This window comes from Bidens hawaiensis, unplaced genomic scaffold (assembly GCF_021521415.1).
Source record: "Bidens hawaiensis isolate Kalapana, Puna unplaced genomic scaffold, B.hawaiensis_p1.1 tig00005588_1, whole genome shotgun sequence".
Taxonomy (NCBI): domain Eukaryota; kingdom Viridiplantae; phylum Streptophyta; class Magnoliopsida; order Asterales; family Asteraceae; genus Bidens; species Bidens hawaiensis.
The window spans coordinates 1,462,797-1,489,153 of record NW_027491362.1 but is presented as its reverse complement, the minus strand read 5'-3'; the positions used below and the strand labels follow the sequence as shown (position 1 = coordinate 1,489,153).

At 40.6% G+C, this 26,357-nt stretch overlaps 1 protein-coding gene and 1 long non-coding RNA gene across 2 annotated transcripts; one reads left to right on the top strand and one right to left on the bottom strand.

The window, feature by feature from the left end:
• Window positions 1-975: 975 nt before the first annotated feature.
• Window positions 976-2,133, bottom strand: LOC143630198 (fasciclin-like arabinogalactan protein 21). The gene has a single exon (XM_077099271.1). It carries the CDS (start codon window positions 2,120-2,122, stop codon window positions 1,127-1,129), a length of 996 nt encoding a protein of 331 aa, XP_076955386.1. The 5' UTR covers window positions 2,123-2,133; the 3' UTR covers window positions 976-1,126.
• Window positions 2,134-5,138: 3,005 nt separating this feature from the next.
• LOC143630197 (uncharacterized) lies at window positions 5,139-5,477 on the top strand. Its single transcript, XR_013153124.1, has 2 exons — window positions 5,139-5,232; window positions 5,316-5,477. It is a non-coding gene; the product is annotated as an uncharacterized LOC143630197 (long non-coding RNA).
• The last annotated feature ends 20,880 nt before the right edge of the window (window positions 5,478-26,357 follow it).

The window sequence follows — 26,357 nt, the reverse complement described above, 5'->3', positions numbered from 1 at the left end:
CCAATGAAACGTGCGGCTTATTTTTAGTGAATCTTCTTAAATCCAACTTGGTCAGGTATGAGTTTTGCACGTACCTTCCAAATACCAGATGGCCGACTTCTTCACTGAGGCTTACCGCGTGTTCCTTTTGAAGACTTCTGCTCTAGTCTTAGCATTCATTCTCCTCTCATTTTGACAACGAGGGTATATCAGAATTCATAGATAGTTCGAATATAATTCTATCATACTGTTACATAATACTTAATATTGTATCCCTAAAAGCTAAAATGGTTTGGTATTAATTATATATAGTCCATTACTGACGGTGATCAGTGAGACGGAGACGTGCTTTCAGTAAATCTTTTACCAACCTATCTCAATCTATATGAGTGTGGAAAGTTGGGTTTGGTTGGATTGGGTGCGTTTTGGGTTTATGGTATTCTTTCTTCTCTCGGTCCTCTGTGCTTGTTAACGGGTCTCTCTTTAGAATTTCAATTCCAAGGGATTCAGACAAGGCGACCGGCTTTCCACTATCCTTTTCCTCATCGTTATGGAAGCCCTCTCGAATATGAAAAATAGCACATGTAAATCTGTCAAGGTAATCAATACATGGATTTTGTTAATCGTTATGCTCGTGATGTCCCAAAATAATTGCAATGTTTTTAGTTTTGGTAAAAGTTGTAATCTGCTATGTCCTCTCTGTGCTTGGTTACACAGCCATGTATGTACTCATTTTTTAATTTGCTTTTTGACCTGGGGGTATTTCTCATGATTTTACATAGTGTCTGATAAGGGTTTATAATAATAGTTCAAAGTGGTAAAATAACATAATAATATGGACTGACATCAATATCGATCTCCCTTGATCTACACGACTTGGACTCCCATCGTGAAGAACTACATATAGCCAGCAGTGGCAAGATCGTTTACGCGTTGTGATCACACTTATATGTGTTGAATATGACACAAGTATTAACTATCAAGTCTATTGACTTACGTAACTGCTACAATAATGTTGTATATATAAAAATGAAATGGAAACAGAGAATCAAATAATAACAAAGGTGAAGCTTCATTCAATATGTAATCTGTTTGTTTCAGTGACAGTTAAGCTATTTTGGCTATTACATTTTATTAATGCGCAGATTCAACCGGTCTCAACAGCAGAAGGATGGAGGTATGGAAACGGGAGGCCAATGCTGTGAACAACGATCTTCAGGTTGCACGTGAAATCAGGGAGCTCAATTTCGACGTAATTGATCCTCAATTCTTCTTCGCCTCTAAGTGTAACCATTAGCGACTGGCCTGCTTCCAGCGTAGGGGGTACCGTTCGCGGCGAGATCTTCTCAAGGTCAGATATATCAAGTAGCCGGTTCGGAATTATGTGATGCCTTAAGTTGTCCACGTACGAATGCGAGCCGGAGAAGATAGACTCGTCATCGACCGCAAACACCGTCATGTTTTGCAAATTCAAAAGATCTTTGAGTAATTTCGACCTCATCGGGAGGGCCAGGACGCCGAATCCACTGTTGCGTAGTCTCAGCGTAGCGTCTTTCAGCATAAGCCGCATAACATGCTTCGGATCCTGAAGCGAGAGTGGCCGCGTCATTAGCTCCGCGTTGCACGAGTACAGTGAAAGCGGAGCAACGCAACCTTCAAGGCCGTGAACAATGACGAGAGCGTTGTTAAACATATCCGGACGCGTGATCTCCACGCCTTGGATAAATATCTTCCTCGAGTAGTTATCAACATGATCGGTAGATGATGTTACCGTGATACACCGGCCATGATCTATCGTTTCGATCTTCGAATCGGAAGCTGCCTTCCGAAGGTAACCGTGAGAGTACAGACCTGGAATGGTATGCTCGCGAAGAAGGCGAACAGGAGAGCATGAAGAAGATGACTCGGTTGGAAGGAAGAGAGTAATCGGACCGCTCCATGCAGTGAACGCAGGGTTATCGTAGAGCGATGGAACAGCCCTTGCAAGTTCGTGAAACCCTAGGTTCACGAGAACCGACTCGATGATTGGCCTCTGAGCGAACGGTGACGTTGAAGGCGAATTGGCGGTTGCTTCGGGGAAGCAGAAGGTTGTGAGGAGAATTGTGATGGTAATGAGCTTAAGTTTAAGCAGAGAAGACGCCATTATTAGAGAGTGTGAGGCGTAAGAGTGGGTGAATCAAGTTATCTTATGCCATACATTTACAGTTTTTTTTTTTACGTGATAAGAAAGAAAATGATAAGATTTTAATTTGAATCTTCGTTCTTGAGTTTTTTTATAAAAGAAATGATAGAAAATGATAGGAAAACTTGGGTGTTTTAAGTCTCAAAGTTTTCTTGTCAATTTGGCATGATTTGGAAAGGAAGGAAATGATAAATATTTAAAATTATCACTTTACTATTCAATCTACATCTAATAATTGTTTTAAAAAGGCTATATTTGTAAAACTACACATTTTTTTCTTTTCCTTTCCTTTTATTTAAACTAAAGAATGTAATTAACCATTTCTTTTCTTCCCCTTTCTTTCATTTTATATTAAACTTGAGAATGCATTATATGCATGTATTTTCTTTTCTTCTCTCATCCTATCCAATCTTATACTTTCCGTTCTTTTAATTAAAAACTCGAGAACGCAGTGTTACTGTAGGTTCCTATAGACCAGCATCAAATTGCGACTTGATTAAATTTTCAGATTAAAAACCAAAATTCTAAAATAAATAAAAGTTGCTGCTTCGTTTGCATAATTTTTAACTTCGGTTATTATTTTCTTATTTACTTGCCATTATTGTGGTGGCGCAACGGTGATTGTGATGTCGCTTCCACCTAATCCATATTTCCTTGGTGCTCTAGGTTTTGAAAGGAAGAATGCGGTTATGTTTATCGTCCCTGTAATGTTCGTCGCCGACGATTCATTGTGTCTCTCGATTGGTAAAGGCGGATGTAGTCGTGTTCTAGGCTTTGACTGGGTGACCCGTGCTTTTTTCGTCGACCGTCAATTTCTTTACGAGGGATGGTGATTACCTCTGATAACATGCGGGTTTTTGTCCCAAATCCTTCATTGAACCACCAAACTAAAACAACCCAAAACCACCAACAGCGTAACAAAATCAAAGATTCCCCAACTCTCATGGTTTGGACCTATTGCAATTCGACAAATAACTCAAAGCTTTAATTTCACCCAATACGCTACTAATCTAAGCTGGTTTTCTAACAAATATCGCCTCATTTCGTGTATTCCAAAGGCACCACGTCATGGTTAGACAAACCGCATAAAAACTTTTGCTTTCCTCGTGGGTACCCGATTTTGTGTAGTTCAAGAACGACTCGATAGAAAAAGCGAAAAAATGCTGGCACCTTACACCAATTCGCAATGCCATGCCAAATGGCTTGATCAAAACTACAAGACACCATTAAATATTCCGCCGTTTCCTGGACCTCCCCACATACCCAGCACGAATCGTCTCAAGTGTCACATTCCTTTATTTTCCAGTTCGACCAACACCAGTATCATTTCCATCTCCGCCCTCTAAGCTAAAATTCTGACCTTCCTAGGGACAAAATCATGTATAGAATTACCAATTACCTCTTGTAAGCTCCCCATATCCTCTTTAAACTCCCTAGCACCATCCAAGTCTCAACAAACCCACAAATAGTCGGACATGCTGACAATCACTATATAACATCCTTAATTCCTCTATTTCCCTCGATTCAGCTGGATCTCTATTCCAACACCATTATTAATACGTAATCTCAAATTGCTTTATACTTTGTATATAAATTAAAAATAATAAAAACATTTTTAGTATATAGTTTCTATTTCTATAAGAAGTTATTGAGCATCTCTCTTAAAAAATACAACTTTTACTTCGTTTTTCTGATTTGTAGTATTTTATGCATTAGAAATATAATATTATACATGCTGATTTTAACGTATCAATTAAAAATACATGGATGTCTATATTTTCACTTTTGTATTAGTTACAAATGTGCCACCGACAATGTGGAAGATCTACAAGATCAATTCTGCCTGGCGACTTTGGTCCGGGTCAGATTTCACTATTTCAGTTTTGACATATATGGCATAGTGGTACGAAAGACCATGTACCGGACCCGACCGGTGTACTTGATTCGAAACCGGGTTCTACCAGTACCCTACATGCAGGTACAACCAGGTATTTAATTTCTCTTCGGAGCCGTACTCGGAACTGGAACCGACCCGGACCTGCTGGAACCGGAAATACCTGGTCAAAACCCGACCGACCCTACCCGAATCCCGGAAAACCCGGTCAAATACCCGACTATACCTAGAACTAGTTCTTATCTAACCCGGTTTTGAATTTTGATAACCATACCCGGAACCGGTTCCTACCCAGTTCCAGTTCTTAAAAACTATGTAGTCGGTATCGCCGATATATTGGTTATTGTCCCTTGGCGAAATATAGGTCAGAATATCGGTACCGATAATATCGATCATATAATATTGATCGATATTGGTATGATATTTGGGCGATATACCACCGATATTCCCGATATCAATGTTTTAAGTCTTAATTATCAACTTTTAGTGTTTAATGTTAGTGTTTTAAGTCTTATTCTTACTTGCTATGATTGTTAGTGTTATGCAATTTGCAAAAGGTTAATTTGTTAATGGTAGAAGACTATAATGAATTATTAGTGTTAAATTGCTATATATATGAATTTTACATGATATTAAAATTACTAATATCCCACCGATATCTCACTCGATAACCGATATATCAAATATCAGTCCTTGACCAATATCCGATATTTTTCCAGATTAACTAGTTAGCTTTAAAATTCACGGTTTGTGCACCTCTAAATGAGTGAATGATAATTGGGCCCATCTGTGAATTTTCTTGAAATCCGTTAAACAACTACTAACTAAGCAAAGTCCTCAAAGATGCCCAATGCGGCCCAAAAGATGTATTCATCTCCAATATGTACCCTAACCCTAAATTAAAATTAAAAACCGTCTCGCTACATCCTCCAGCCGAACGCAGCAGACTAGCCAAAGCTAAACAATCACAATCTCATCATGGGTAAGCTTCTGGTCTATCATTTCATTCATGTTCCTTTTGTTAAATTTGTGCTATCTGTGTTGTGTTAAAACAGGAAAGGTTCATGGCTCGTTAATTTTTAACAAACACCAAAGGTTGCTAAGCAAGACAAGAAGAAACAGCCACGTGGACGCGCTCACAAACGCATTCAGTACAACAGGCGTTTCGTCACCGCCGGTTAGTTACTCCCGTTAACTTTTATTACATATACACATCAATAATTACGAAATAAGTTAATTTTTATTCTTTTGTTAATGCAGTTGTTGGTTTTGGAAAGAAGAGGGGCCCTAACTCGTCTGAGAAGTAAGCTGAGGGGTGTTAATTGATAATTTTATAATGTAAGCTCAGAAAGATTTGTTTAGTTTTGGTGTTTCAAGTTTTGTTATGTCAAGTGAACCATAAATTGGTATTTGTTGGTTGTGATTTTTTAAGCTTTAATTGTCAAGAATACATTTTGTAACAAACAAATGGTGCATGATTGTTTTGACAGCCCTTCTGTGTAACTTGTGATATCATGACATTACATTGAACTGGTTTCACTTGTAGATGTTTTTAACCTGGCGTAAGAACCGTGTGACGTCTTATGTACTTTTAGGGACGATCAAAATGTTGAATCAACGTTGACTATATTGCCTAGTCTTCCAAGCTAATGCCAAATTAAACTGCTTTCTTTGTACAGACTCAAAGATATCCTAAGATAAAACTTGAATTGCCTTCTTTGTACATATCCTCTTAAATGCGTTGTTCAAATTTCGCCATTTGAGTTATGTGTTTCTTTCCATGAAATAATAGTAATAGTTCTGCATCGAATTAAAAATTGACGGATCTGGTTCTTCTAAATTGTGTTGATCGTTTTAGGTTCTGTTAAAAGTTTCATTTTGTTAACGGTGAAAACCTTTTTGAAAATGGTTTGGTTCCTTTAATACTTAAATGATTTTTCAACAGATTGCTGGTTAACGACTCAAAATTGATCATGTTCTAATTGCTTGTAAATTTTTTCTCTAATAAATCAAAATGCAAACTTGCCTTTTTCTTTCATCTTAATTCACATGTGTTTGAATTAAAATGGTAATACAGTGGTTAAAATGGCGTTTTCACCTAACGGGTTCTGTCGTGGTCTGTGGCTGATTTAGCATTATAGCTACTGCAGTCTGGTTTGTCCTCTGTCCAGTCGCTAGTGGTTTCCTGGTCTAACTGTCGACTGTTTAAAAGTGGCTCTTTTTCTCGAAAACAGTTTAATAGGTGTGGCCAAATCTGTGTTTGCTGTTATTTTCGGTTTAACCAGTTCGATTTGTTTGGGATAACATTGGCTATAACTCTCAATGGTAATCATTAATTTGTAGTAAAATAAAATTTCACCAGTATCACAGGAACGAGATTTTTTAAAATGTAAAAAGTTTCAAGAAACTGACCTAAAGTTTGTGATACGGGGATTCAAATGATGAAGTGTTCTGGTTCATAAGCTAGTTTTCATTTGTGACATTGACGGATGAACACAATTTTCTTGCAAAGATGTTATGAGGTAAAGATTTAGAAAGTTTAGTTTAGTAAAGGCCATACCAAGTTACCAACTGCATGAATTATTGCAAAGATTTTGATTTAATAAAATTGGGCCCATCTTGTTGTATTATTGTACTTAGACATGAGATGAGATTAAAAAATCAACAATCTGTAAGCTCAGGTCCATACAATAAGACATAAGCCCAATTATAAGGTTACATACATCTTCACTACATGTCACTATGTCACATTCTAGTTCACACGAGTGTTACATTAGCAGACCATGTGTAGTCATAAAGCTTCACTACCAGGGATTATGCGTCACGTGGCGCCCAGTCAGAGTTATGGTTTTGTACAAAAACAGGCTGTAGTCATAACTCTCCACATCCAGGCATTACGCCCCACGTGGCGCCCATTCACTTTTACACTTTTTGTTTTTTTTTTTAAATTTTTAATAAGAATAATCAAATAACAATAATAATTTATTAAATAAATATTACAAGAAAATAAAAAAAAACTATTCGTCGTTGTTGTCGTCGTCCTCGTCGTTTTCATCGTCTTCGCCATCGTCGCCGTTGTCCTCATCATCGTCTTCGTTGTTGCCCTCGTTTTGATCATCGTTTTCACCAGGCAGAGGCCGATACATCCAAAGATGTTGGACCAAATCCTCCTTTAGTACGTTATGTATCTCTCTTGACCGCACGGAATCCGAGTTTTCAAGTCGATGCTCCATACTTGCCGGAGTCCGTGGTGGATCCGGGTCCAGTATGAAAGTTGGACATATTGCTCTTCCCTCGTCCTCGATGATCATGTTATGCATTATGATACACGCATACATAGCACATCTCATTCTTTCTAAAGACCACAGACGCCAAGGATTTTTAACATAATGTCATCGTTGTTGAAGAACACCAAAACACCTCTCGATATCCTTTCTCGCAGACTCTTGCACTTTCTTAAAATACTGTCTTTTTTCATCCATCGGGTCTCTGAATGTTTTAACAATTATCGCGAACTCTGGATATATTCCATCACCCAGATAGTACCCATGATGGTAGAAGTTATCGTTAGCCCAAAACGAAGCGATGAGAACGGTCTCAGAAATGTAACTCTCCATCACAGGAGACTGCTCTAAGACGGTTATGTCATTGTTGGAACCGGGAACACCAAAGAATGCCGACCAAATCCAAAGGTCGTATGAAGCGATCGCTTGAAGGCTGACCATTGGTCCCTTTTGGTCACCTCGTGTGAATTGACCTCGCCATGCAGTTGGACAATTAGACCATTTCCAATGCATACAATCTACACTCCCTATCATGCCGGGGAAACCATGCACCCTTGTATGTACCTCGTAAAGACGACGTAGATCGTAAACGTTGGGCTCTCTCAGATAATGTGGTCCATATAGTTTAAATATTCCTATATTTTACAAAACTTTTATAAAATAAATGATCACAGTAAACAAGTGATAAACTATTTAAAAAAAAAACAAAACGTACCGTAACAAAATTACTCCAAGGTGTCCCAAGTTGTTTTTTCGGCCATCTTTAAATACTCGTCGTTGATGTCGGTCGTGTTTCCGTAGGCGAGCACGCGCACGGCTGACGTAACCTTCTGAATAGCCGTGAATTCTAGCGTCCCTCGAGTGTCAGGCTTTTGCTTAAAGTAATCAAACTCACGCTCCAAATCATTGGTGATGCGCATAAATAAATTTTTAGACATCCGAAAACGACACCTAAAGGTCTTCGGGTTCTTCTATCTCGGCGAGTCGCAGAAGTAATCCGCCATCAACCGGTTGTTGGCTTCTGTACGATCTCGTTCGATATATGCTCTTTTTGAAACGGGGGGTGGAGAGCTAATGGCACTCGTAACGGAACTCATATACTGTGTCGCGATCATAATCGCACTCGTAACCGTCTGTTCCTCCTCCACGTCCTCGGCTTCTTGGTCGGGCCCGAAAAACTGTTTATATATAGATATAGGATCCATATATAGTGAATTTTGTGTAAGGAATTTTTATAGAGTTGAAAGAGAATTTTTATAAATTGATGAGGTTTGATTGGGGATGAAATGGTTTAATATATAGGAAATATATATATATTTTTTAATTCTCCAACGGTCAAAAAGCCACTGTCCATTTTTGATTAATGTGTCATTCTCCGCCTTTTGGATACAACGCACAAAAAAAATCAACATAACGCGGGGGGGGGGCAGTGTACCCCCCGTGTTTTCACCAAAACGTTGGCCACAACGTGACCAGTACACATACACATGGTCTTAGTAAATATTTATTTTGATTTTGAATTTACGAACTTAGTAGATAACGGGTAGAACTACAAAGACACCTCTAGCCTCTACAACTCACGTTCTTGGATCTGGTTTGGTTAGGAAAAACTCGGATGACAAAAGCAAAATAAGGCATTCCTTCGAATTGTAGATTCTCTTATGTCCATTGTATTTATATTAATCATCTTGTTAATTCTCTCTTTTCCTCCGTCACTAGATGTGATTATCTTCTATTCCTTATGTACCAAGTGGTTATACGGTTATCGTGATTATAAAATTACTGACTAATTGTTTCTTTGTTGAAAACTCCTATATATAGTTCATGATAGATCCTCAAATCCTGTAAAGGAAAAACAATAATGAAAAGTAAAAAATTAAGTTCTTTTACCTTGAAAAAGAAGATAGATAATAAACGAAGACTAAAAATATAATATTTTTGTCTTGATTGTCAATTTCAAAGTAAATTTAGAGAAAGCAAATTTGAAAGGGAAACACGTAATAATTAAAGAAGAAAGATTAGGAGGATGTCTTAATCCCAACAAAACCTTTAAATTTGCATGAAGTTAAGAGATAAAAAAATAATCTACTCTAGCTTTTTGAATAAAAGCCAACTACCTAATACACAAAGCGATATCTAGAAGTTAAGACATGCCAAAAACAATATGGTGGAGCAATGGAAGCTGAAAGAAGTACATATCTAAACTCGAATAGGTCAGACCGATGATTCCATCAGGTATGGGTTAAGATATAACAACTTAGGTTAACGAGAATAAGACTCTAACAGCTCCAATGACGGTAACCTTCAAAAAAGAACATCGTGAGCTCGCTATGGGAAGGACAAGAGTGGGGGTCTTTCTGTAACCACCATCCGGCGTAAGAATAAGAACAGTTCTTATATAGAGAGAAAGTATTTTAGTGATGGATGTAATATGTCAAGTGTGAATGAATACCTCATGATGATGAGATGAATATTTATAGCCGGGGGTTTAGGTAATACTATTGGTGCAGTTGTCCCTTTCTAGAAGATGCTTCTTCTAACTAACTGGACGCGTGGCAGCATTTGATAAGAGATGACAGCTAGCCATGCGCACGGTTATAACATGTCCAGTTGTCGTCCTCTGATTGGCTGCCATGTCATGTGCTTCTCACAAAGGAATATTTACAAAATCTTTCTAGAAGAAAGTTAGTTAGAGTTGTTTTGCTAATGTCAGCCTCTTATCATTCCGCACTTAGAAAGCTTCCGCATACGCAAGTGATCTTTTACCTCTTACAGCAGGTTACACTTCTGTAATGCGTGCCCTTTCTTCTTTATGTGGGTGGTGATGGTGATCCTCGGATAATTTCTAAGGAAGTCCTAGTTGACCCGTGAATATTTTTTCACGGATATTTGGAGCTTTTCGCTACCCTACCTCTATAGAAGCCAAAAGTTGAGCACATAATCCTCCACAATTAGATACCTATCTATACTCGCAATCTTATGAGGTAAACTTGTTTCTACGAGGAAGCTTGTTAATAGGTTGCCATCATGTCATTACAATGATGACCGTACCAAAAATATATGAGCCTTGTATTATGTCAACTATACAAAGATAATGTGTGATAATGTTTGTCGTGGTTTACGGTAGTGAAGCCATAAGGATTGTTGTGGGTGTGTCGAAGGGCTACATTGAGAAAGGGCTACATTGATAGGCCGATACGAGGTTAAGAGATCATTACAAATTTTCATTTGCAAATCTTGACATCAAAGTAGATTTTTTTTTGACAAGCCAAGAAGAATTATATAACTAAAAGCCACCAACTGATAAAAATTTAGTCGAGGAAAAACCAAAATTACATAACAAGGAGCGGATGTTTCAACCAATCGATCCAACTAATTTTAATACTAACAGTTCTACTCGAAACCAATAAAAATACCAAGGCCATAATCGAATCAACCATATAGTCCTTTTTTGAGCTTAGTTTTGTTAAAAGACAATATCATTCTGTTTCCTCCAAATGAACCACCAAATCCAGAAAATATTTGTTTCAATTAAAACTTTTTTTGCTTACTATATGACAATGAATATGTCGGGGTATGGTACTAAGAACCCTAATTTATTATGTTTTGGGCTTATTTTGTGCCTCCAGCTGAAAGGAGGTTTCAGGAGGGCCGCGCTCGCGATGACTTGCTCAACGATCATCTGTTTGCTGGGTCGGCTTTCTTTGCTGCCTCCCAAGAGCTTCGCTATGATTACGTAAATGTACGTGATGCTCTTGCGGAAGCCAAGCAAGAGGCTAAAGTGTCTGCTTGGCATCTTTCTGATGCTCGAGAGAGAGCTGAGAAGCTCCAAGCAGAGCTCAGTGAGAACAGAGCAAGTGCTAACACCGCCTTCGTGAAGCGCGGGCACGAGCTACAGGCTGCGCGGGAGAAGCTACAGGCGGCCGAGGCGGACGCGGCCAAGTACGCGCGCCAAGTGCGCGACTTGGAGCTGGACGCAGAGGAGCGTGACCAAGCTCTTGTCCAGTCTATAACTGACAAATCATCACTGGAGAGTGAGGTTGCGCGCCTGAAGAAGGAGCTAGCGGCCGCGCAGGCCGAGAAAGATGTAGCCTTGGCGACGGCAGCGTCTAGCCAGGAAGCAGTCGAGCTTGCGCGAGCGGAAAAGGAAGAAGCCTTGGCGGCAGCAGCGTCTGACAAAGAGGAGCTGAAACAGACTAAGGAAACTGTTGAGTTGTTAAACTCTCAGATTCATGCCCTCGAGACGACTGTTTCTTCTCTCGCGCAGGATCGCCAATGGCTAGTCTCACAGGGTATGACTCGTTGCGCTTACGCGATGAAATACTCAGACGAGTTTCAGGCCCTTGTGATGGATTGCAACGCTGCCGCGCGCTTGGTGGGTCGAGCTGAAGGGTTTAAGGATGGCTATGAATATGGCATGCTGAAGAAGAACCCATCCGACTACCCTTATCAGAGCGACGTTGCCTGCGCGGATATGGCCGCGATGGGGGAGAAGTATTTGAATACTCCCATTCCCATTCTTGCGCAGGTATTTTAACCTTAATGAGATTACCTTGACTTATTTTCCAAGTCTTTTTGTACTCATATTTTTCCTTATGATTTGCAGATATCCGCGCTTGCTGACCAGCCCGATCTCGGCGCGCTAAAGAAATTACTTGACGAGTGCGAAGGGGCTGGTGGCGGCGATGATGGCGCGGGGGATGCTGCCCCTGCTAGCGGCTCTGGCGTGGCCAAATGATCCGCTCCTGACACTATTGTGATAGAAGAATCCATTCAGGACGAACAACTTGACTATGGTCAGTTTGGAGATGACGAGGAGCGGGCTGCACCAGGTGCTGAGGGCGGTGATGAGGACTATGAAGAGGCTGACGTCGACGTGGAGACTTGAGAAGCCCTTCATGTTTTTTATTTTTATTTGTAATTTGTATCTCATCATCTTGTAAACTTGTAAATTTCAATGCTTTGGAATGAAATTTTGTTTTTCCCTTCTTCGCATCTTGCGCATTCCCCATTCATCTCTTTATATTGCATGTTTGCTTGTTGAATATAAGATATGCTTGCACGTTGAAATAAGAACAAGGTTGTAAGGAAATTATTATACTTAATCCTTGTCATATTGTATGTGATTTTGCCATATCTTGATTATGTTGACACGTGCCTTGGCGCTTTCATTATTCCTCTTTTGCGCGACGTTGTCTCGCATTTATTATATGGAACTATGAGTTTTTTAGCCTTTACGTGTCAGTATGTGTTACTCAGATATCCATTACAATTTCATGCGCGACCTCGACCTGAGACCTTAACAACTATGTTTTGGCATTTGCTTTGCCTTAGTTGTAGTTAGGTATTTTTATGGTCAGGCTGCGCAGTTTGTAGGATGGATGTTGTGAGTGATTTGAGCTAAGGCTCACATTATTGGGCTAAGGCCCTGAGCTAAGGCTCATATTATTGGGCTAAGGCCCTGACGTTTTAGAGTTAAGACTCGTTAACGCGTTTGAGCTTGAAGCTCGCGCATGTATGTTTTACTTCGTTTTATTTCGTTTTGATGTCAATACAATGTTGTCATATTACTCAAAATTAATAAAGGGAAGTGTGAAACATGTATGCAAAAGGTAATAGAATCCACATTAAGAGAAGATAGCGCGTATCATTATTCATAATGGCTTAAAAAGCCTTGATTACAAACTTGACAATTTTTACATGAAACATTTTCTAAGCTGTGCCGCGTTCCATGCGCGCGGGATCTTCTTTCCATTCAAATCTTTTAAAGCGTATGCGCCTTTTCCCAATTCTTCCAAGACTTGATAAGGTCCCTCCCAATTGGGGGACATCTTTCCCGGTGGTATCGCGCGGCTAGCTTCATTGTTTCGAAGGACAAAATCATTTTTCTTGAAGTGGCATTCTTTCACGCGCTGGTTGTAATATTTTTCCAGTTTTTTCTTGTATTTGGCTTCACTGATGATAGCCGCCTCTCTGCGCCCTTCAAGTAAGTTGAGATCCAACCTCCTTTCGCGCTCGTTATCAATCTTGTTCATCATGAGCACTCTATGGGATGGGCATCCAATTTCTGCTGGAATCATAGCCTCCGTTCCATAGGTTAGGCTGAACGGGGATTCGCCATTGCTGGTTTTGCTTAATGTCCTGTGTGCCCACAGGACATTAGGTAGCTCTTCGACCCAAGAATGGGATTCTACCTCCAACCTTTTCTTCAGCCCATTTAACAAACTTTGATTCGCGCGCTCCACTTGGCCATTCCCCTGAGGGTGGTATACCGAAGTGAAGATTTGGTTGATGCGCAATTCCTTGAGCCAGTTGGATATCTTCCTGTCAGTGAATTGTTTGCCATTATCGCTCACAATTTCCATGGGCAAGCCAAAACGGCATATGATGTGGCTCCAGATAAACTGCTTCATCGCTTCGGCTGTGATTTTTGCTAGTGGCTTGGCTTCAACCCATTTTGTAAAATAGTATACTGCCACTACCAAAAATTTTACTCGCCCTTGCGCTTGCGGTAGGGGACCCACAATATCGATTGCCCATTTGTGGAAAGGCCATGCGGAGGTCACCGGAATCAAGTTGTTCTTTGGCCGCATGGTGTTTGGCGCATAGCTCTGACATGCTTTGCATTTTTGGATCTCTTTTAAAGCGTCCAAGTACATGCCTGGCCAATAGTAACCTGCGCTCATTGCCTTGGCAACCACCATTCGCGGGCCAGCATGTATTCCACAGATTCCTTCGTGTATCTCTCTGATCACATAGCTTGCTTCCTCAGCATCTAGGCATTTCATGAGCGGTCCAAGATAAGAGCGTCGATATAATGTACCATCAAGCAGTTCATAGTTCTGCGACTTGTGTCTTATCTTCCTCGCCTGTGCGCGGTCGTCCGGTACTTTTCCCTCCTTCAAGAATTCCATTACTGGAGTTATCCATGATGAAGGGGTTGTATGAGTTACAAGGACAGACTTCGCTCCCACCGACGGGTTGCTCATTACTTCTACCCTGACATCTTTGCCAAAGTGATCGAAGCTGGTTGATGCCATCTTGCTCAGCGCGTCGGCAGATTTGTTTTCACTGCGCGGAATATGAATGATTCTGAAGCAGTCAAATTGCTCGATGAGCTTTTTCGCCTGCTCTAGATACAGAGGCATGGTGTTCTCCTTGGCATCATAAAGGCCATTGACCTGTGCAGCTACCAAGTATGAATCAACATGGGCCTCTAGCTTTTTAACTCCGAATTTGTGCGCGATGCGCAGGCCAGCCAGCAGGGCTTCATACTCAGTTTCATTGTTGGTGCTCTTGAAGTCCAACATGATGGCGTAAGTATATTCCTGATTCTCTGGATCCACCAGCTTGAGGCCTGCGCCGGATCCTTCGTTGTTTGAAGCTCCGTCGGTGAATAATCTCCACACATTTTCTTCATCATTGGCTCGCGGAGGGTCTACCTCGCGCTGAGCCTCTTCAATTTTTCCTTCGGGGACTTCTGCAATGAAATCAGCCAAGACTTGTCCCTTTATTGCTGGACGGGGCTTATAGGCGATCGTGTGCTCTCCTAATTCCAGCGCCCATTTTGTTAGCCTTCCCGAGAGCGCGGGGCGCCGCAAGACTTGCTGGATGTTGTAACCAGTCAGAACTTCAATGGGATGACCATTGAAATATCTATGAAGCTTGCGCGACGCGTGTGTTAGCGACAAAACTAACTTTTCCATGATGGAGTAACGCGTCTCCGGATCTGTCAGCACCCGACTCACATAGTATATTGGCGTTTGGATTCCCTTGCGATCCACCAACAATACTGCGCCGATGGCGCGCTCTCCTGCTGATAGGTACAATGTCAAGATTTCACCAGGAAGTGGAGCTGTGAGCGCGGGCAGATTTATCAAACACTCTTTTATCTCACTGAAAGCTTGCTCGGCCTCAGGAGTCCATTTGAATTGGCTTTTCTTTAAGCAATTTCTCAATGTGTTGACAAATGGGGTAGATTTGCTTGCATGGTTCGCTAGGAACCTGTTGATTGATACCAATCTACCATTCAGCTTCTGGACTTCTTTCATGGTGGATGGCGAAGGCATGTCAAGGATGGCCTCCACCTTCTCAGGGTTCACCTTGAAACCATCCTTGGTGACCATTACACCTAGAAATTTTCCCTCTTGTACGCCGAAAGTGCATTTGCTCGGATTGAGCTTCATGTTAACTTCCTTTAGGCGCCCAAGGGTTTCTTCGATGTCTTTGAGCAATTGTTTTTCCTCCCTGCTTTTGATCACCAAATCATCCACATAGACTTCTAGGTTTCTTCCAATTTGCTCGCTGAAAACAGCATCCATAAGTCTTTGGTAGGTGGCTCCCGCATTTTTCAAACCAAAGGGCATTTTTGTATAACAAAAAACACCCTTGTCGGTTCTGAAGGCAGTCTTGTCCTCGTCTTGTGGTGCCATTTGAATCTGGTGATAGCCTTTGTAGGCATCCAGGAAACATTTGAGCTTGAATGGCGCCACGGAGTCCACCTTTGCGTCGATGTTTGGGAGGGGGTAACAATCTTTTGGGCATGCTTTGTTGAGGTCCTTGAAGTCAATGCACATCCTCCATGACCCGTTACTTTTCTTTACCATCACAGGATTGGCTACCCATGTCTGGTATCATATCGGGCGGATGATGTTTGCGCGCAATAGATCCTCAACCTGCTCATTCATGGCCCTCGCCTTCTCATCCCCCATGACTCTCTTCTTTTGAGCAATTGGCTCTACAGACTTGAACGTGTTGAGAGAATGTTGCGCCAGGTCTAGCGGAACCCCAGTCATATCAGAGTGTTGCCACGCGAAGACCGACATATATGCTGTGAGCAATCTTTTCATTCTCAACCTCGTGTCGTCTGATATCGTAGCGCCAATTGTGATTGTCTGCTCCGGGAATTTTGGGTTGAGAATCCATTCCTCTGGCGCGTTGTCTGCCATTGGAAGTTTCATTCTCCCTTTCCGCGGAGTACTTGTCACTGCACACAAATGATCTCGGTATACAAATGTTACACCTGTTGGTGTTGGGAACCCCAACGCGCCGTGCGCTGGCGACGGTATGGCGTTGAATTGGGCAATCGTTCCCCTACCCAAGATCATATTGTGGCATGAAGTGGTGGGCAAGACCAAGAAGTTGACAACTTCGGCTCGCTTGTGTTTCTCATCCCCCATAGTTAGCTCAAATTGTATTTGACCTAGGGGATGAATGATTTCATTTGAAACACCAGAGATTGGTGCATTCACAATTTCAAGCCTTGCTTGGTCTGCCGGATCCAGTTTCCTGAAATATTGCTCATACATGATGTCTGATTCGCTGCCAGTGTCCACCAGGACTTTTGACACTTCATAATGAGCAATGTGTGTAGTGATGACAAGAGGACTGCTTATAGAAGGGCCTCCCCTGATTCTTGGGAAGATTACTTGCTGCTCGCGCCAATCTCCTTGGATTTGCGCGCTTCTCTTTCTTGATCTTTGCCCTTGCGTTCCTCCCTCGGCTACACAGATTCTTTTGAACTTTTTACTGGCAGAGGCTCCTTCTGGTTGTTCATTTTCTGGTCTTGAGTTTTTCACCAGGTGAGCCAGCTTGCCTAATTTCACATCTTTTTCAATTGCATCCTTCAAGTGGTGGCATGCATCAGTGTTGTGTCCTGTGGACTTGTGAAACTCACAGTACTTGCCACTGCTTGACGGTCCCTTGTAGTGTAGTGGCTTGGGGCTTTTGAACTGGACATTCTCAGTGCTCAACACTTGTGAAGGTGTTTTAGTGAGGGGAGTCCAAATTCTTGGCAGAGGTCTGTTAGGATCTCTGCCGCCTTCCCTCTTGTCACCCTCCCCGCGATTACGAACGTCTTTTTGGGGCTGGGGTGAGCTTGGTTGCGCCTGCTTTTCTGCGGAAGAAAAACTGGTTGGTTGCAACCTGGACCATACAGAGTTCTGTTTGCCCCTTCTTTCGTTGCTGCGCGGTGCCTCTGCTTGATGCCCTCTTTCTCTCGCTCTATCTTGGGCAATTTGTTTTTCATTTCTCGCGAAGACTCGCGATGCTTCCATTAGCTTTGCCCAAGTGGTGGGCATGCCATCTCTGCTTACGAGAGCTCGGCGGAGTTGATCACTGCGCGCGCCCTGTATAAAGGCCACGCGCAATAGTTGCTCAGTGATACCTCCGATTGCCAGAGACTCCTGATTGAAACGAGTTATGTAGTCTTCAATCGTTTCATCATTCCTGCGCACGCAGTGCATGATGTCATCAGGGTCGCGCGTGTGTCTGCGCTGCTGTACGAAGTGAGCTTGGAACTTTTCCAAAAGTTCCTCGAACCCATCGATATGCCCAGTCGGCAAGCTTTCGAACCAGACACGCGCCGCGCCCGTGAGGCAGCGAGCAAACATGTGACACCATGTTGGCATCGTCCAGCTTTCTAGGTTTCCCGTGTTGTAAAAACCTTGCAAGAAATCGTCTGGATCTGTTGTGCCGTCATATTTGCCCAAACCACTTGGCATCTTGGTTTTGTGCTGAATAGGGGCCTTCGCGATGCGCTCAGTGAATTTTGAATGTTTCACTAAGATGGCTGGCCTGTACGGTGTGGTTACGTCCACTTGCCCTCTCACTGGTGGGCTGTACGGTGCGTGTAGATCCAGATCGGCTCTGGCTCCAGGCGCCATGTTCATTTGCGCGCGTGGCTGTGAGCCTCCTGCATGAGTATCTCGCGTCTTCCTCATGCTGTGCACTTCTTCATCACTAAACTCAGTGTGTGCAGTGTGAACAGAATGACCTTCTTCCGGCGCGCGCGCCCTTTTTGTTCCATGAACGTTTTGCTTGTCAAACGCTAGCCTTTGTGTTAAGTCGGCTGACTTTTTGTGTTTGACCAGCTTATTGTACTTGTCCATTAGACGCCGTTGCTCGTTTATGAGCCATTCTTTAGGGTCATTTGTTTCATCTTCTGGACCCATTGGTCCTTTTTGTTTCGCGCCGGCAAGATTTTGTAGCGTGAGATCGTCTGGAGGAGTTTCAGTCTGGCCGTGAGGAGTTGTGATGAAGGGACGGTTACTGGTGGTGCGCGTAGAATCACGCGGCACCCTCAGAAACTGCTGTCCCTCATTAACATCCTCACGTTCAATATCCTCCAGAACTTGATCAACGTTACGAACGCCAGAAACCATGGTGAAATTTTTTTTTTTTTATAGATCTGATGAGATCTTGTTGCCGTTGTAACAGGTGATGGCGCCAATGAAGAAACGTGAAATGAATCTGACCTGACCCATGACGATGTTTCCACGGACTTCGAGATGAACGAACCACGACTTGCTTGCTTCTGCTCCGACCGCTGCTGTGATCTGCGGTGACTTTTGGGGGTGTGGAGGTGACCGCTAAGAAATCCAGAGGATCTCTTGTTCACAGACACAAAAATATGGTGGTGGCTCTTATTGAGCTCTTTTTACCAACCCTTGATAAGGAGGTGGAGACCTCCTTATATAGGGAGCCTCATGGCCACCATCATGGTACCCTAATGGGCCTAGCCCAGTTAGGGTTACCTCCACAAAACCCCCTCAGCCCAATAACAAATGTATTAGCCCATATAATAAAATAAGCCCAAAACATAATAAATTAGGGTTCTTAGTACCATCATTATTCTACAAGCCCATGTAACATTTGCATAAAATTTTTTAAAGAATATACAAAAAATGTTTTATATAAAGTGCAAAAATTAAGAAAAAAATATTTCTTTATAAAGAAGATATTTTTAATGGAAACCTGTTTCCGTTAAACCGACTTAAACCGAAAAGGATTAGTATTTTAATCCAGCCGCCTAGTCATTTTAGGTAGCATTGTCCTGCTTTTGAAGTCGTGCATGCGATATTTATTATTTATATATTATTTCATTTCCACTAAGGCCGCTATGTCTGTAGTGGGGAGGGATATGCCTTTGGTGTTCCAATTATTCAAGCTAATAATATATATTCTTTTTTTGAGAAAACTATCATTCATATTTACGTATTTGCCCTTTGGAAACCCTTGCAAGTTGTTGTGGAGATTGATATGATGTCTACAAGTTATCTCATGTTTGTCTTATTTTGTGGTCTTTTTTAGGTTTTTGATTATTGTGTCTTGTACTATCTCCGTCCTATTATAAGTGTCCTGATTTGATTTTTTAAGTATTTTTTGTGTAACTTTGACCGAAAATATTTTTGTTTGTGTTATATAATACTTGATGCAAAATATATGAATGGATTGGGTTTTAAATTTATTTTACATTGATATAATTTTCATCAAGTATTATATGACACGAACAAAAATATTTATGGTCAAAGTTAAACAAGAAAGACTTGAAAAATCAAACTAGGACACTTATAATGGGACGGAGGGAGTATCATGTATAGCCTTCTGTCGCAATATTTGGCCTCTTTCTAGTGCAGAAGTTGAAGGAACAGGTTTGCATGCATATTATTGCAAGTTGTTTTTATGCGTTCGATTGTCATAAAAGCGAAAATCACATTTCTGCTGTAAATAATTTTTGTTTATATACTTTTCTAGTTTACACCTTGATATTCTTAGTCTCTAGAAATTTCCCAAAAATGTTTTCTCCGGCATGTTATTTTAAGCCCAAAACTATTGAGTACAAGTTGAGTCATATTAAGCTTAGCTAGTCAAACACGAGCATAAGCAAGCCCAAAACTTGACTAGCTTGGCTCGTTTATACCTCTAGTTTGAATGGCTATATCTTACAAGATACATGTTTTTATTAACAAGTATCGTATAGCTGATTTTGCAACTATGCGGGTCTTAGGTTAAGGGGAGTGGTTAGGGGTGTGATGCCACGGGGCGGGGGTGCCACAAGTGATATCTTGTGGATGGGGATGCGGGATGCCAATGGACTAGTTAGAGACGGGATGATACATTGTTTAACTCTTTTGAGTCGCAATGAAAAATAACACCCGGAGAGAGGTTGACATGACTCCATCCTATAGACCTAAATTGGAATTCTAAAAATAGAGGAGTTTAATATAAAAATTTATGTTTTCTTATAGTTATTTAGTCAAGTTTATTCGTTTGTTACTTAATTCAAGATCTTTAATTGATACTTTGCTATAGAATCTCCTTTATAAAGTCTATAATCTATATCTATCATTTTTCTTAGTTTTATTTAGCAAACAACTTGCGCGTCATTGATTTATTAATTGCATCTAACTTTTGAAAATAAAGTGGTAGCACAATAATCTACAATCATCGTGTCGAAAAAGATTTCAACTTCCAATAAAACCATTTTCAACATAATATGTATCATAAAGTGATTTAAATAATGTCACTAAAAACGAAACTTAAAACTATTATATGTTTCATAAGAAATAATCAACTGTTGTTATTAAAGTCTTTCCAATGCAGTGTAGTGGCTAGGGGTGTCAATCTTGACTCATAGGTTGAGTGTGTTGTATCAAAATATATAAGATGGATTAAAATGGGTCAAACTAAAAAAAATGATTGAAACGGGTCAAAACGCGTTGACATTTCTCGAGTTCTCTTTTATGGAACGAGAAAAACGGAGGAAACTTTTTGGTATTTTTACTTTTTAAGTTTTTGATTTATATTTCGAGTTATAATTTTTTAATTATTTTTTTTGAAATTATTTGGCGAGGGGTTTTGAAATGGGTTGGGAAATCTCAACCTATTTTGACTAATTTCCAAAACCCTTCACCAAAAAATTCAAAAGAAAAAATAATTAAAAAATTATAACTCGAAATATAAATCAAAAACTTAAAAAGTAAAAATACCAAAAAGTTTCATCCGTTTTTCTCGTTTCAAAAAAAAAACTCCGAGAAATGTCAACCCGTTTCAATCATTTTCTTTTTTTAGTTTGACATATTCTGGCTCATCTTATACATTTTGATACAACTAATTCAACCCATGGATCAAGATTGTCACCCATAGTAGTGGCAGATATACATCATTTTAGGAGGGACATCGAAATTTTGGGCGGGTGAATTTCCCTAAAACAAAAGATAAATTAATGGCTTTTAAAGGCTTCGTATGACTGGTTGGGATCAACTGATAGTGGCTTTTTACAATTGAATTATCCCGTACAAAATACGTAAACAATCCTCTCAGTGTTGCTCTAACGAAAGAACTTTTATCATTAAAAAACTTAGATCTACAATATAAAATGCAACAAAGGTATAGAATATAAATGAATAATGAGTTAAAAAGCGAATAGATGGGGTAAAGGAAGGAAATATGAATGATTATGATCAAGTTTGAAGGGTGGTCAAAAGGCAATCTAAGCCCTTCCGTACGAGCAGAGGGTACGAGAATCACCATCCACGTAACCCACTCATCTCATGAGCACGCGATATAGATGTGTACTGGACTTTTCTCCACGGTTCACGTGTCCCATTCTTTTTTCATTTTTGAAGGAGACACGTGGGTCCCACCCTGCTACGTGGCACTCAAATGCCATGCATCTTATCTTTGTCGTCAGATATTCCTTATCTTATTGCTCTCTGGTCACTGTTGTACAAGTCCTTATGCCTGAAATGCAACCACAAAAGAAATTGGCATGCCTTTTCTGGTTTTACAGGCTAAATTTCAACAAAGCATATATATTTTTTAAAGCAGTTGTATGTGTGTAAAAATATATAATGTTAAAACTTTTAGAAATAAAGTATTGCAAATAGCCAAATATATAAGTGTAAGTTGTTATTTAATTATTTTTAGTATAACTTAAATTATATAATTATGAAACTCGGTTATTATTCAATAGTTCGGTTTTCAATATTATAGAAATAGTCTGTAACTAGTTATTAAGATTTAACGTTTTGTTTTTGAGTTTTTTAACCAAGGAAAGAAAAGAAAAGAAGAGGGAATAATAAGAAAGAGAGGAGAATGGAAGGAAATTTTTTTAATTAGGTGTGTTTTTGAGTTGGAATGAAATTGGAGGAAAGGAAATGATAACTTATTGGGAAAAAATTTTTCCTTAGTAATCATCCCATTTTTGAGAGGATAACTTATTGAAAAATACATCAATTTAATCCCTCCTAACTACTTCCACTCCTTTCCTTTCCATTCTAAAAAAACTCAAAAACATTCATTTTTTTAAGTATACTTAATTTTCTTTTCATTTCCATTCTTTAAAAAACTCAAAAACAGGGGTGTTTCATTTATGTTACATGAGTTTAATAATTCTTAATTATATATAAACTTTCACATCATTGAAACAAATTATAAGGCTGAGGGGTGTGGGGGGCGCGAGAGGGGGCGCGAGTGGGGGCGCCAGCCAATAATATTGTGACGTGTGGCAGAGAGAGAAACTTGATAAGATGGGGGTTGGTAGTGGTGCTCGCGCCCCGGGACATGGTGTGGAGGGGCGCGAGAGGGGGCGCGAGCGGTTTTTATTTTTTATTTTTTTATAAATGTATTAAAAAAACGAATTATTATAAAAACTCGTAAATCATCAATGTGTCTTCTTTCTTCTCAAATCAATTCAACCCAATGGCTCTCACATATAAACTCCACCCATCTCCATATCCAGTTACCCATTTCAAAAACCCCAAATTCCATCAATTTCACATCATCTTCACACTCTCCCTTCACCGAGAAACACTCAATCGAACGCTACCAACGCGACAACTGGGTCTTCAAAAACGAATCCGGTCAAAACCCATTACCCAATGAATCCAATTTCTTTTTTTTTTAATAAACAAAAAAATTCGGCTGCCGGAATTTTTTACAGGCTGCCGGAATTTTTTACAGGCTGCCGGAATTTTTTTTTTTAATAAACAAATTGCCCAACGGCTCTATTTACGCATTCCCATGCCGTTCACGAGCGCTACACCCCTGGCGCTTGCCTCTTTTTCCGCGCTCGCGCCCCTCTCGCGCCCCTCTCGCGCCTCGGTGGTGTGGTGCTCGCGCCCCGGGGCGCGAGCGGCTGTCCTCTTGCGCCCTTTCTCACGCTCCACACCCCTCAGCCTAAGTCTTAACATAAAGGAAATTTTCACATCATTGAAACATATAATTTGGTACTGATTTTTTTTAAGGTTCAATCATTTTAAATAAAAGGATTCAATTACAATAAAGAGGTAGGTAAGCGGGCAATAAGCTGCGCCGCCACCCCCTTTTGAATGGCAAAATTGATCCTACTGAAAATAAAATTATCGTTCTTTGGCGTCGTTGAGTTACTGTGCACGACCCACTGAACTCCTTTTAAAAACGTAGCAGCATCGAGAGCAAGAGATCCAAAAGTATCAAAAGCAAAAGGAATGAAGGCGTGTTGATTCTCCACACACGCCTTCTCGTGCTTAGCAATTTTTACTGCTTCTGCCTTTAACACGGCCTGCCTAGCAACAAACCCGGTGTCCCTAAGTCCGACAAAAGGGGACACCCTAGTAAGGTCCACACAAGCATGCTCCCCCCCGGCCCATCCAAACACAAGAATGTCCGCTGGTCGGAGAGTAGACCTTCCTTCACACGGATCCGATAAGAAATTCACAGGAGCCACTTTTTTTGCCAAGATTCTCGCTCGTTTTAACACGTCAAAAAGGACATCCCTGACCAAATCATGTCTATATTTAAATCCCGGGAGTTCTTTGCAATGAACCGCATATTCACCAAAATTGTCTAAACACGCCTTACGACAAACCGGGCAGAGCTCATCAACTGGGAACAGGGGAATTGAAGAGGTATGTACCCGCCTCATGTAACATCTGCCCTGATCCGACCCGACCCAGGTACCCGTTTCCCTTATCCGATCTCTTTCTTTTATGATTTAATATATATTTATACTTATATTTTACTTATTTTTAATAATAATATATATTTCCTTCCCGCCTCTTCCTTCTCTCTTTCCGCCTTCTTTTCCCTCTTGTCGCCGTCCCGCCCTTACGCCTTGTTTCCCTCTTTTTCTTCTAACTCTTTGCTTGTCCTTTGGTTCTTCCCGCCTAAGGATGTCTGCAGCTCCACGCGCCAGACTCCTTACATGGAAGCCTGCGTGAAGACATCTTGTTCCTGCGATGCGTGAAGAGAACTCTTCTCGCAGCGCGCTAAGAATGCATGTTCTTCCCGCAATGCGCTAAGAATGTATGTTCTTCCCGCGATGCGCTTAGAATTCTAGTTCTTCACGCAGCACGCTAAGGATTTGTGATTCTTCCCGCAGTGCGCTAAGGATTGTTGTGCCAGCCTTCGCGCTCGCGCACTCAGCCTTCTCGTGCTTGACCCTTTAGTCTAGTCTTCTGTTTATTCTAGCCGTTTGCTTTTGTAATGTCTTTTCTTCTGAGCTGTTGACCTAACCTATCTAATGTCTGAATAGTTACTTTCGGCGCAGCATGCGCACCAACCCCATTGGTTGGCAGATAAAGTGACTGACATTATCTTTTGAGATCTGCTTTTTCCATGCTTGACCTGTACCTTTTTCTGAACCGCCCATGCCTTTTTACTGTTCCCTGTCAGCTTTATCTTGCTCCCTGCAGCTGCCATATCTTTTGTTATCTTTTGTTTTGTCTTGTTCTGTTTGTCTTGGAATCTTTTCCCCTTTTTCTGGATTTATGTCTCCTAGGGTTTCTCTATAAATAATAACATTATTTTTTCCTAACACTACACACACAAAACACTTAATCTCTCTTATTCTCTCTTGCTCCTTGCTCTCTCTGCCGCCTCCCTCCTCTCTTGCCTCCGTTTTCTCCTCTCCTCTGCCCTGTTTTCCGGTAATATATTATATATAATAGTTTACTTATTAATTATGCTAACTTATAATCAAGACTTAAAACAAATCATTAAAACAATAATCTTGTTTATAGGTTAACTTGTGCTTGTTTAAAGTTGGTTCTTGCTTTATCTTACACCGCATCGTTTATCAAGTGAGTAATCTCGTACCTAATCCCTTTTTGCTTTTAATGTTTTGGGATGTTCATGTGTTCATACAAACTTAGTCTTAAACTTGTTTATGAACTTTAGTCGCGCAGTATCCCATGTGTTGAGGACGTAGACTTGGCTGTTTATTTGTATGTGTGGATCATTAACCGTCTTGTCAGTCTATTCCGCAGTTTTCATGGTACCATTAGATGAACACGGGAGAACTATCGTTTATGATTTTCTCTTTTGTTACACTTGCACAGTTAGTCTTGTTTGTGAGCTCAATTGTGAGCACTGGCAGTCTTGTCTCTTAGAGTTGGTCCCGATCTGATTACACCCTTGTTGAAACCCAGACATACACATGTTGCGCGCAGATTTATTGTTATCTATGTATTGTATTAAACTTGATTTCTCACCAACACGCAAGTGTTTGACGTTTATTTTAACACATGTTCAGGTTTGCAGTAGCTGTTTTGGAGCTTTTGGACACATAGGACATTTTTACTTTTGGACCTAGATTAAAATGTATCAAGACAAGTTATTGCTGTTCGAATATTTTGATTTATAATATATTGATTTATGTTGGTTATTTATATCTTATGTATACGTTGCGCATGCGTGAATGAATATATTTATTAAATATTGACACCCAATAGTGTCACGAGTAATGAAACAAAATGTGGCGCCCCGATGTATAATCCGCCTTTGGTCGGGGTGTTACAGATTGGTATCAGAGCTCGTTGACTTTAGGATAGGTGGTTAGACGTAACGGCCTAGAATACCTAAGAGTCCCTTCTCGCGCATGAGAGAAATCTCATGTTTGCACGCTTATTGTTAATTACTCGTTATTTATGAATATGCTCGCGCTTGCGCAGTATATGATTTTATGTTTTATTTCGCGATATTTCGATTTTTGCTGAATTTCGATTTTTATTGATTTTTCTTACATATTCGTTTGTTGGATTTAAAAATCCGAAAAGTCATGGTGATACATGAATAGTTGATTTTCAATTTCCATTTACGATTATGTTCTGAGGTTGGAGACTTGAAAAGTCATGGTGATACATGAATTGTCAACCTCCAATACTCATTTTCTTGTATGTTTTATATTGAAGATTGAAAAGTCATGGTGATACATGAATCGTCAATCTCCAATACTCGTTTACTAGTCATTTTAAAT